Source organism: Artibeus jamaicensis, unplaced genomic scaffold, assembly GCF_021234435.1.
Source record: "Artibeus jamaicensis isolate MK-2021 breed Jamaican fruit bat unplaced genomic scaffold, CSHL_Jam_final contig_387, whole genome shotgun sequence".
Lineage (NCBI taxonomy): Eukaryota > Metazoa > Chordata > Mammalia > Chiroptera > Phyllostomidae > Artibeus > Artibeus jamaicensis.
In genome coordinates, this window is record NW_026521812.1 from 22160981 (window position 1) to 22173870 (window position 12890).

Genomic DNA, 12890 nt, shown 5'->3' on the forward strand with positions numbered 1-12890 from the left:
CAGGTACCAACAGCCCAGTCCCAGCCACAGCTCCTGTCTGGTGGATATGGAATACCACCACAGCTTGTTGTTGCAGGCCAAGGCCCCTCCAGGAGCTGTGGAAGACTAGGATAGGAGAGGATGCCTCTCCAACCCCACTCCCAAATAAACGGGATGCTTCCTAGGAGCAGGTCCAGTTGCACCCACGGGCTTTAGCTGTTGGTGGCAGTCAGTCACGGAGTGGTTTCCCTCTGACCCGCCACCACTGCTGCCTGGAAGCAGCACAGCCTCAGGTCTCTCTTTACATTTCACATCAACATTCTGTCCTTACAGAATCAACCACCTAAGTCATTTATTTTTCACACTTTTTTTTCAGGTCAACAAATTTTAAATTTGTAGTTCAGGGACTACCTACACCTTTTAAAAACATTTTTTTTTCTTTCTGCCCCTTTATAGCAGTGGTTTTCAAGCTGCCCTTTAAGGAGTTCTTCCATGGGGTACTGACAAGGTATCCTCAGAGACAAGAGGATTCCAGGCCATTTAATTGGCTTTATACATGGGCTTTCACACAGGCAGTGTTTTTAAAATAGTTACGAGGGTTAACTGTATTAAAAGTTCTCCCATAACCACAAATTTTTGCTAAAAGTGTTACAACTATTCTATACTTTTTTCCTATTACTTACAGAATTTAAAAGCAATCATAATATCTAAGAGCAATGACAAACACCATTTTAAAACTGAATCTTAGGGCAGATTTCTATTCTAGGCAATATTCTGTGAAATTAATGGATTATTTCACTATTCCACTGAAAATAATATGGAGCATTAATGTAACCATATTCATTCATACAAAAATGCTCCATTTTCATTTAATAAGGTTGGTTTCAGAGGTTTGCAATTTAACAAGGTAAAAGCGACCATCACAGATACGACTTAATTGCTTAGTTGGCTTAGCTTTGAAACTTAAGAATAGTCAGCAATTGCAATTTAAGAAAATCTTATTGACAGTTAATATTCTTATTTCTCAGTCATCCCCAGAATTTTATAAAAAGAAATTGAATGAAAGTTATTGAATGAAAACCTATACTGGATTTCTCTCTCCCACCACTTCCTTCTGTGTTTTTGAGTTTGGAGGCAAATCTTATTTTATGCTGGAAATGGTAATTCCTGAAAATACTAGAATAACCACCATACAATTCTTTTTACCTATTAACCTTACACTAAAAACAAACAAACAAAAAACCCCACCTTCAACAAAATCTTGGTCAATCCATACAGGTTCAAGTTTGAGATAAAAATTTATTTAAGACTACCACAAATAAGCATAAATTAGTTTCCTTTCATTATCAACAGTTTGGGCCACATATATGCCAGGTAATCTACTAGGGAGGCCCTTGGGGTAAAGCTACAATGAGGCAAGGTCTCTGCCTTCACATGCTAGAGAGGAAGCAATCATGTAAACAATTACATAGAGTGTTATAAAGACCACAGAAGAGGTTTGTATAAGATGCTATGAAGGGAAGGGTCATGTCCAAGAAAGCCTCCCAGCTCTGGCTGGTGTGCCTCGATGGATTGAATGCCAACTTGTGAACAGAAGGGTCGCCGGTTCGATTCCCAGTCAGAGCACACGCCTGTTTCAGGCCAGGTTCCCAGTGGGGGTGCTCAAGAGGCAACCAGTGGATGTATCTCTCACACATTGATTTTTCTCTGTCTCTTCCTCCCTCCCTTTCCCTCTCTCTCAAAATAAATAAATACAAAATAAAAAAATGAAAAAGCCTTCTCAAAAGAGAAGTTTTTAATTATCACATTGGTTGGTAGTTTGAATGAAATACTACTGATAAAACAGCACAAGAAAATTTGCTGACCTTTAATCCTAAGGAAAGCATGTGCTTCCTTTTACGTTACTAATTTAACATACTTTCCTTTACGTTATTAATATTCTTAGTAAATGCTCAAATAGTTCTAACAGGACTTTACAGTTTATCTTTTTTTAATTTTTTAAAACTTTTTTATTGATTATGCCATTACATTTGTTCTATTCCCCTCCTCCATTCCCCTCCACCCTGCACACCCCTCCCCCACCATTTCCCCCTTTAGTTCATGAACACGTGTCTCAAATTCTTTAGATTCTGTATTTCCCTACTATTCTTACCCTCCCCCTATTTTCTATCTACTGTCTATGCTACTTATTTTCTGTACCTTCTCCCCCTCCCACTCCCCTGTTGCTAACCCTCCATGTGATCTTCATTTCTATGGTTCTGCTCCTGATCTAGCTGTCCTCTTAGTTTGCTTTTGTTTTAGGTGTGGTTGTTACTGAGTTTGCTGTCCTTTCACTGTTCATCTTTTTTATCTTCTTTTTCTTAGATAAGTCCCTTTAACATTTCATATAATAAGGGCTTGGTGATGATGAACTCCTTGAATTTGGTCTTATCTGAGAAGCACTTTATCTGTCCTTCCATTCTAAATGAAAGTTTTGCTGGATAGAGCAATCTTGGTTGTAGGTCTTTGGATTTCATGACTTGGAATACGTCTTTCCAGCCCCTTCTTGCCTGTAAGGTCTCTTTTGAGAAATCAGCTGACAGTCTGATGGGAGCTCCTTTGTAGGTGACAGTCCCCTTATCTCTTGCTGCTTCTAGGATTCTCTCCTTCATTTTAATCTTGGCTAATGTAATGATGATGTGCCTTGGTGTGTTCCTTCTTGGGTCCAACTTCTTTGGGACTCTCTGAGCTTCCTGGATTTCCTGGAAGTCTATTTCCTCTGCCAGAATGGGGAAGTTCTCTTTTATTATATGTTCAAATAAGGTTTCCACTCGTGATTCTTCCCCTTCTGGTACCCCTATAATTCGAATGTTGGAATTTTTAAAGATGTCCTGGAGGTTCCTAAGCTTCTCCTCATTTTTTTGAATTCTTGTTTCTTCATTCTTTTCTGTTTGATCATTTTTTTCTTCCTTCTGGTCCACTCCATTGATTTGAGTCCCAATCTCCTTTCCATTACTATTGGTTTCCTTTGTATTACCATTCATTTCAATTAGTTTAGCTTCCATATGTTTCTCTAATTTGTGACTAAAATCAACCAGTTCTATGAGGATCCTGATAACCAGTGTTTTGAACTATGCATCTGAAAGTTTGGCTATTTCTTCATCGCTTAGATTGATCGGCTCTGGGGCTCTGAGTTGTTCTTGAGCCATTTTTGGTCTGTTTGTGCCGTTAAGTAAGCGGAGCGAAGCCTTAGTTGTTTACCAGGATGGGGCCACCCAGGTCGCTGGTTTGTGACACTGTGTGGGGGCGTGGTCAGAGAGGGAGGGATGGTGGTCCTCTCCGCTAGCCCAGTCCGTCCAGTCCCACCATTTGCCCCGGGCCTGTTTATCCGATGGGAATTGTGCAAGCCTGCTGCCCTGCACCTGCTCCCCTCTTCACTGGTTTATCTACATGCAGATGCAACCAACCGCAGACAGCCAGCCGGGCCTCTTCCCTGTGCGCTCCCGTAGCTAGCCCGTGATCCGCATCGTCGGCTGCTTGCGCACCACCCATTCGGGGATTTTTTTTGCCAACCTGCTCCGCTGCTGGCTTCACTCCTCTTACCGGTTTAGCTGAGCATTTCATTGTCTTTGGACTCCGTATTGTCAATTTTCTGTGTGGCTTGGTTGTGTTTTTTATTGTTAAAAATAGTTGTTCTTAGATTTGGTTGTGCGTGGAAGCAAGGTGGTTCCACCTACACCTCCATCTTGGCGGAAGTCCTACAGTTTATCTTTTTTAACAGCCCACTTGAGTGAAAGTAATGAAACAAACAGAATACGTGCCATTTGGAATGTATTGATAAGGATGATTGCGAACCCTTGTTACGAAGGGTTCTGTTTGTGCTTTATATGTTACAGTCCATTGAGATAATAGAAATATTTTAATGACCTACTACTGTTTGTGTTTTCTAGATGAAAACTTTTCAATTCCTCATAATAAAAGGGGAGTTCTTGGAATGGTCAATAAAGGCCCTCACAGCAATGGTTCACAGTTCTACATCACACTACAAGCGACTCCCTACCTAGATAAAAAATATGTGGCTTTTGGGTATGTGTATTTAAGTTTGTGTATATTATATTCATATATGTAAAAATGTGGTTCAAAAAATTTGATTCAGTATTATATAAGAGAATTTAGTTCTAAATTGTCTTTAGTTACTAAGAGAATTTAGAAGCAAAGAGAATTGAAAAGCAAAAATAATACAAACATTTTTAGAAATATTTTATAAGAAACTTTTTATCTATTATAAACATAGAAACCATTCAGTAGGCACAGTTATTGTAATCTTATGTTCATCCATCCATCCATCCATTTACATTCAGCCTCAAAGATATCAATTCTTAATTACTATGAATAAACCATAGTATTTAATAATGTAGCTATATTTACATGCAGAAGTGAGATGAAACTATTTGTCCATGAACACCGAGGGGATAGATGAAAACTATCCACTTTGCAAGTAACTTTTTTTTATTTTTTTAAAGATTTTATTTATTTTTAGAGAGAGGGGAAAAGGAGGGAGAGAAACATCAATGTGTGGTTGCCTCTTGTATGTTCCCAACTGGGGACCTGGCCCGCAACCAAGGCATGTGACCTGACTGGGAATTGAACTTGGCAACCCTTTGGTTCACAGGCCAGCACTTGATCCACTGAGCCATACCAGCCAGGGTGCAAGTAATTCTTTTTTTATTGAGCAATTTAACATATGGACTATTTTAGGTAATTATTACCAGAAATTATTAGCAAGATGCTTATAGGCATGTGGACCTAAAATGGATGATATACTTTTCATCACTTGTGTTTCATATCTCTACTTAATTATTTAAGTGTCTTCCCTGAAATGATGTAAAGTGTTAGAATTTTTGAGTATACATTATTCCAGCCACTCCATGGGGATAATTATTAACTCTTCATTACATGGAGAAATTTCATGCCAGTCTTCATCTTAACCACAAATTTTGTATATGGCCATTGAGTACTTGAAATATGGCTAATGCAATTGAGGAACTAAATTTTATTTCATTTTAACTAAATTTAAATAGCCACACATGCCCATGTTGGACACTGAAGTTCTAGTGGAACTCCTAGGATTTTGGAGCCTGTTGAATGGTTGGTACCATTCCCCAAGATAGAGAATACAAACAGAAGGATATGGGAGAGAAGATCATGAACCTAGCATGGGCAAGTTATGATTCGGATTAAGACACAACAAGCAGGTGGCAACTTCTGAATACCAGGAGTAGGTGCTCAGGCTGGACAAGGGCTGGAGATGTAGATTTTGGAAGCTGTCGATGTGGCAGCTGAGCTACAGCTGGAGCAGAGTACCATCACTCCCATAACAACTTCTGAGCCTTCGCTTGTTTGTTCTGCCTCCCTTCAACCTGCCAAAATTCTGTTCAAGGCTTAGGTCAGAAACCTCCCTGATTACCAAGATGAAGCTGGTTGTTGTCCTCTTTGGCACACTGTGAACAATTGGAGTAGGGACTGGGTCTTACTCATCTTGTGCCCTAACACCTATCACAGTGCACATGGTGCACACAGTAGGTGCTTCTTCAGTATTCGTGAAACCAATTTGGAGACTAGGTGTCACCTCTTTGGAGAGGTGAATCTGTCCCCTTTCTCCTGCTCTTCATCCTCACAATGTACCTTCTGTGTGTCATGTTTCTGAGTGGGATGGGAAAAATAGAGCATGACAAAGATGACTAGAGCATGATCAGTGTCAGCACTGTGTCCCTCTGAAGGTACATGAAATGGAAATTACTCCTTCTCTGAAGCCACACTTCAACCCAAGCAAGCATGGATAGAGGGCACTGGTGCTGTGCTTAGGGCTCTTTTAATTGAACCATCAGAGTTCCACCTAATGGCTAGTCAATGTCTAGAGACTCTTAACTAATGTGGCTTTGAGCTTTTATTCATGTATCCAGTGGATGTTGATTAGGTGCTCAGTATGTGCTAGGTGTTGAGTATTAAGCAAAGGCATGAGAATTCTCAGAAGAGAATCAGAAATGAATCAAAGAAACATACAAATAAATATCAAATTTAACCCTGGTAATCCCTATAAAGGGATCTGGGAAACTTCCACAAGAAAGTGATGACTGAGCTAAGATCTGAAGGAAGGCCAGGAAGTGACCATGCAAAAGGGTTGCGGTAGGGCAAGAGCAAAGGAGACAGCTGTGGCAGGAAGGGCTCAAGGTGCTACACCAAGGTACTGAGAGCCAGTCTGGCTGGAGCAGAGTGCAAGGAGAGCATACTGCCAGGTAGCCCTAGAGGGGTGTGTGGATGCTGGCCAGAGTGGAGATTCAGTTTTAGCACAGGGATAATGGGAAAGTACTGAAGTACTTTAAACAGGGAAGCAAGATCAATCAATTTGCATTTTTAAAACTCCACGCTGATGGCTGAGAGTAACAGATCATAAGAGTCCCAGATAGGTGTAAGGGAACCCTGGCAATACAGACACATTGAGAGCTATTTAAGATATTTATGACTGATGTTAATTTAATTTGTAGGAAATATCCTTAGCTAAGCTAGATAGGACTCAATTTAGGGATGTAAGCTAAATGTGAAAATGTATGACTGACTAAATTTTCCACACTTTCTCCTACATTAGGCAGTTAATTGAAGGAAAAGAAGTTCTCCAACAACTAGAATTGGTTCCAACCGAGAATGAAAGACCAATACAACAATGTACAATTATTGACAGTGGAAATATTTATGCTTGATTTTCATACCAATGTTTCCCAGTAATTATCTGATCAGCTGTTTCTAGATTTAAGCCATGCTTAATAAAACTTAATGTGAAAGCTGTGGCAGATGCTGCAGGTTGTCTCAAGCAACACCCAGTATCTCCCCATTTTCTCTTGTGCATTTGCCAGAGACTGTAAAAACACAAAACTCAATTTCCCAGCCTTCTTTACGGCCAGGAGTGGCCATGGGATACAATTCTAGCCAGTGAGACAGGAGCAGAATGCCAGTGATCTTGCCCTTTCCCCTTCACACAGTCTTAAATGCAAAGAGGCTGGAGCCATGAAAGGTCAACTGCCCTAGCTGCTGTGGCTCAGTGGATGGAGTGCCAGCCTGCAAAACAAAGGATCGCTGGTTTGATTCCCACAGAGCACATGCCTGGGCTGCAGGACAGGTCCCCAGTAGGAGGCCCAGGAGAGGCACCCACACATTGACTTTTCTCTCCCTCTAAAAATAAATAAAATCTTTAGGGGAAAACAAGGACCAAGAGAACTGCAGAGATGTCAGCCCCAACTCTTGAACTCTGTAACCAGTACCAGCCAATTGCCTATCTTTGGACCTCTTAATACAGGAGACAAATAGACCTTTGTTTATGTTACTGTTGGTAGAGTATTGTTACTTGTAGCCAAAACCATTCATTTATAGCAGTACCTAAATAATGGACTTTGAACCCTAAAATATTTGTAATTATCTGCCATAAGAAACTTACTAAATAACCAAGGTGGAGGGACAATAGAAGAAAAAATTGTTAAATTCCCCTGTTTACACATAACATTGAGAAAAAAACATCTTTGGACGTTTTTAGGGACGTGAATACTTGTCTCTTAGCCATACCAACCTAGGGCTTGGGTTATAGTCCCCCTTGTGGTTGATTCCTAAAGCGGGGATCCAGCTTTATCAGTTGCCCCTTAATCTGAGATTTTCAAATCCATGTCACCTGAGGAACTTTTGCAACAAGACTGCTGGATCCTGTCATTGCCCTACTCAGTCTCCAACATCTGAGACAGGGATTCTGCGCATTCATTTAGCTCTCCCCCCAGAGGTTCTTACTTAGCACGCTGAGCACGAGTTGTTTGGGAATCACTGAAGACCTAAGGAATGGTTTCAGCCCCCATTTCAGTGATCTTGACTCAGTGACCCTGCTCAGCCACCACTGCCACCACTACCACTGCAGCCCTGCTCCACCCAGGGCCATTGTGCTTTTCTTACCCTTAGCAGGCTTGTCTTCAAATGTGATCTCTCTCTGAGCCGACCTTATAGAGACAGATCTCTAAATGACTTGGGGCTTGCCAAAGGTAAGTATGATTTAAAAAAAAAAAAAAAAAGATTCCAGATACACAGGAAGTTGCAAAAATAGTACAGACCAGTCCAGTGTACCAATCACCCCGTTTCCCCAATGTGCATCTTATTCAACTACAATACAGTACACTAAAATAGGCAATTGACATAGGTACAACATACATTGTCATTTCATCATGTGTAGACTCATGTGACTGACACCAAGACACAACTTTCCCAGTACTACAGAGACTTCCCTGGGGCTACCTACCCCTTTGTAGTTCTATCTAATGCCCTGCCCTCTACCATCCCTAACTCCTGAAAATCGGCATAGTTATATATTTATACACACACATACTCTTTAATATAATAGCTCATTACAATATAGCATATGGTTTTATACTAAGATCTGAAGTGGATGGGCACATTCTCAACTGACCCAGAGACAACAGTTAAGGATGTGTGTCTTAGAGGCAGGCAGCCTGGGTGTGAATCCTGGCTCTGTCACTCCCTAGCTGCAAAAGAATCCACTGTGCCTCCATTTCCTCATCTCAAAATAGTAACCACCACAGAGAGCTGTGAGGATTCAAGGAATCAGTACCCTGTGGACAGGACCTAGAGTGGGGCCTGTTACACTGTGAGGGCTCAGTAAATTACCAGTGTGTAACCTTCAGGGACCTGCATTTTTTGTTCAGCTAAAAGTAAGTTTATTTAAGCACAAAGGATGAGTCAACACAAAGAAAACAGAAGTAGCAGTTCTTGCAGCCTTAAGGCAGGTATGTCCATCCTGGTTGGCCCTGCAGCCATCTGGGGGTGAGGCACTACCTGGATACCTTGCTTGCTCACAGAGGCCTGGCAGGGCTCCCACAAGCCTGTCCTCCAGTTCCCTGGCAGGGCACGTGCTCAAAGGCTTCACTGAGGATGGAGCGTGTGTGGGGTAGGCAGGGTCCCAGTGAGCTGGGCCTCAGTCACTGTCATGCCCTCGCCTCCTCTTGCAGCAGGGCGAGGAGTCAGAATCGTGCCTGCGATGGCGAGCCCTGGACGGAGCCGGGGATGGTGAGGAGGCTGCCCTGGTCCTGTGCTCCTTTTCTCTCTTCTTCTCTTTCTTGTGCTTCTTTTTCTTCTTCTTTTCTTTCCTGCTCTTCTTGTGACTTTGGGGGCCTGGTTCTGCCTTCTCCTCTGGCCTGGGCTTTTTCCGGGCCGGGGAGGCCCCAGGCCGACTGCTCTCCACTCGATGGTGTGTAAATACTGGGAGTCCTAGCTTAGCTGCCTCCTTGTCTTCTCGGGACAATGCCACTCGGCCCGCAGAGCCACTTGAGCTCCCCAGGCCCAGGAGCCGATCCACTCCCTTCTCCTCAGGGTCACTTCCTTCACGCTTGCAGATCTCCACAAAGTCCTCTTTGCTGAGGCCTGTGGGCTGTTTCCTCACGTTCTTGTAGCCCAGTGCCGCCATGAGTGCCTCCTGCTCTGCCTGCCTCACGGCCGCCAGCTCCTGCTCCCGACTCATCCCTGTGCTATCTGCTCGGCTCTTAGTATACCAGGTGAGATCACGGCCCTTCTGCCAGCGGCCCACTGGGGCCATCAGCGAGTTGCCCAAGTAGTTCTCCCGCTGCTTGTCAGTCTTCACATCCTCCCAGCTGAACTGGTCCTGCCCACCCCGCACACCGCCTCTGCTGGAGCCAAACATGGTGCCAGCTGTCCGTGTGGCCTCTGGTCCAAAACTTGTATTTTCAAAAGCCCCTCAACGACTGACTGACAGCCAGATTTGGGAATCACTGAAGAGGGGTTATCTCCTCTTCCTCTCTTTTAACCTGACAACTCAGGCTGTTGTCTGAAGCCTCCAGATCCTCTCTGGGCCTTTGGATGGGTTCCTGTGGTCACACTGGGTACGTCTCAAAGCAGGGAGCAGAGGGACTCTCACCAGCTAATGAAGCATGCGATGAATGAAACCAATGCTTTGCAGAGATCCTGGTTAAAACACATTACAAGAATTAATCGTACAATAACAGGGAGCAGAGTAATTCTTACTGACAATGAACCTGTACATCACGATGTTAAGTATTTTATGTGAAAGAACTGGATTATCTGCATGGGTGTAAGAAACTGATTCTAGCTCCCTTATTTTTCATTTAGCTGCAGTGTAAAGGGAGAACACTGCAAACTTTCTAAAGAATGGCACATTCACAGGCCATTAGTTCTCACTCACTTTCCAGTCTCAGGCTGTGTAAGAAGTTTTGCTGATTTGTACATGCATTGGTTCTTATTACCCCCACTTAAAGGTACACACAGTAATACCTCTCTATCAGAACATAGTATGTATTAGAATGATTTGTATTTTTAAACATGTTTGGAGAAACTGATTGTTACAAAGAACTCAAAGCTTATCCCACTTAACTCCAAAATATAAGACTTTAACTTAACCAAATTGAAAACTGTAATTTGATTAAACAGAAGGAATTCTAGATTTTTCCAAGTCTACAAATATGAGAGTAGTCATTCTGATGATCTATACAAAATGTTAGTTATATGACCTTGCCCTAATTGCTGATATGTCACAGTCAAGTACACAGGCTGTATGCATCTTACACTAAGCCACATTAATAAAAAGAATGTGGTATATGGACATTCTTATTTTAGGAAATTTAAGAAACACTTAAATTCCATATAAAGCATTTCCCCCAACTGTAAACAATGCCAGTTATTTGTCAGTGAACGATTAGGCTGGTAACCTCAGGATCCTAGTCTAAATCTTTCTACTTTATACACATTTTAAATTAGGCATGTTTTAGTCCCAGCTATCTAGCACTATGGCAGTTAAATTACTTAACCTTTAACTCTCCCTCATTTGTGAGAAGAGCAGAGAAGTGAAAAAGCTGTTAGCTCCCTTCCATTAATAAATTCATACAATCACTAACTATCACTACTTACTTTGGAGCTTCAATTTCATTAGTAAAAACGAGGGTCCATCTATCTCATAGTGGTCTGAATATTAACAGAGATAATATATGAAGATACTTCCCATAGTGCTTGACCCACAGAAGATATTACTTAAAAATTGGTTTCCCTTCTGGAATATCAACTCACACAAAAACAGTCAAGCTGCCACTAACAGGACAGCATCATCAAGAAACATCGAGCCCCTGTTGTGTTTAGTATTAGCCATTCTAACATCGTTAATTTTCAACTGACTGAATTAATTCATACTCAAAATTAAAACTGATGTCTCGAACCTTGTGATATTCTCTCCTGTATGGAAACTCATTTTTTAAGCTAGTACTTTAGTGATTAGTACTATCTATTACCATTCCCAAAATGGAATCACAACTTAAAACTTACAAATCTAATCAGTCCATATTTCAAATACATTTCATACAACATACAAAATATCTGTAACAATCTCAATAGTAACATATACAACAAATTACGAAGTTTGGTATTTGATAGGGAGCTTTGAAAATGTGCTAAATCACACGTTCGTTTTCTTCAGTGTGCATCAGTGCTCGAGCCTCTAAAATCAGATTTCTGGGGCTTATCCCTTATGTATAGTCAATGTAAATTCTCTTGAAACTTATTTTTCTGCTTCAAACTCATTGTATAAAACAGCACCTCCAGTCCCCATCAACCCCAAGACGGTGGACATGTCCGTCATCTCCATTAAGCCCTGCTGCTGCTGATGGTTCAAACTACATATCCTAGGACCTGGTCCTTTTCCTGATTAGCACAAGCTCAACAAACCCTTTCAGGACTTTTGGCCTCAAAGATTTTGTTTAACAGCACTTATGCAGATATCCTTTTGGTGCTTTCATATTAAAGTAGATCTCTCAAAAGCAATTGCTGTTCGTGTGCATTTTATTAGAGTAAATGTGCATGATTAAGGTTACCATGATAAACACAAATAGCTGAAAACAGACATTAGATACTTAGCTTTTACAGTCCAATTTTTACCATTTGATGTCAGCATGGCTTCACTTGTGAATGTTTCTGTGAGACTGGACATCAGATGGCGCTCACCCATAATAAAAAGCCTGAGCAGCGACAGAAAATTAACAGGCATTTCTAAATCAAGCCCTGACGCTAAGCAATCAGTGTGTTTTGGTCCAGTCACTAATGAATCTGTTCACTCACCTGCAAAGTTGAGATAGGAAGCCATCAGATGGATTTCCAATTCAGATCCGTCTTCGATTTTCTGACTAAGGCTGCTGCTAACACTGAAATAGCAAGAAGAAATTCGGAAAAGTCATGTTAGGATAGTGTGTAAGAGACGGTGTGCGGCCCCGGCAAGAAGGCAGGAGACCACTTTCGGTGTTTTCGCGGCTCACCCAACGTGGGCGGCGGGGCAGAAATCCCTTAACCACGTGGTCTCCATTTCCCCAAGGAGTCCCAACACGGGGTGACTTCCAGAAAAATCGACTTCTAAGGTAAAAAGCACGGGTCCTATTAAGTACATATATACTCAAGACCTTGGGAAGGCGGAAGCACGGCCCAAATTTAAATGTTACCCTGTCGTAACGCACCCTTCAGAGACAACTTCCGTCCTGGGCAACTCAAGTCCGGAAAGCGAGGCCCTGAAGTCACGTGGGGCTGCAGCAGTTACAGTCTTACTGGTCGCTCTGGACTGACGTCATTTCTACGTCACGTAGGTTGTTCCATCCAAGCCAGGGTGGGAGCTTTCCTTATTGCAGGAAAAAGAAAAGCTCAGTTACGTCCCGTGTGGTAATATTAGAGTAAAAAAACCATTTTCATATTTACAACATTCCGGTGTCTTGGAATGTTACAGTCTCTTTGGGGGACAACGGTTTATTCCCTCGGTTTATTCTAGATGCCCTCCCGTAGTATTCCAGTTGGTATCGGCTACACGCTGGCTCCGCCCCGCT

At 42.0% G+C, this 12890-nt stretch overlaps 2 protein-coding genes across 5 annotated transcripts in view; one reads left to right on the plus strand and one right to left on the minus strand.

The window, feature by feature from the left end:
- PPIL6 (peptidylprolyl isomerase like 6) overlaps positions 1-6716 on the plus strand; it is a 35733-nt gene extending 29017 nt beyond the window's left edge. For all 3 annotated transcript variants that reach the window (XM_037159006.2, XM_037159007.2, XM_037159008.2), the window contains 2 exons: positions 3909-4044; positions 6605-6716. In XM_037159006.2, coding sequence (XP_037014901.2) covers positions 3909-4044; positions 6605-6716 — 248 coding nt within the window. The remainder of the gene's footprint in view (positions 1-3908; positions 4045-6604) is intronic.
- CUNH1orf35 (chromosome unknown C1orf35 homolog) lies at positions 6686-12586 on the minus strand. 2 transcript variants are annotated; one of them, XM_053664875.1, is made up of 3 exons: positions 12531-12586; positions 12142-12224; positions 6686-9984 (listed from the first exon to the last, which is right to left on the minus strand). In XM_053664875.1, the coding sequence occupies exon 3, from the start codon at positions 9701-9703 to the stop codon at positions 8981-8983; it is 723 nt and encodes a 240-aa protein (XP_053520850.1). In that variant the 5' UTR covers positions 9704-9984; positions 12142-12224; positions 12531-12586; the 3' UTR covers positions 6686-8980. The 2 variants fall into 2 exon arrangements, with proteins under 2 accessions (XP_053520850.1, XP_053520849.1); XM_053664874.1 differs by lacking the exon at positions 12531-12586 and adding an exon at positions 12336-12524.
- Positions 12587-12890: the final 304 nt, after the last annotated feature.

Coding starts and splice junctions, on each gene's coding strand:
- CUNH1orf35 (XM_053664875.1), bottom strand. CDS start 9,703: ATGTTTGGCTCCAGCAGAGGCGGTGTGCGGGGTGGGCAGGACCAGTTC.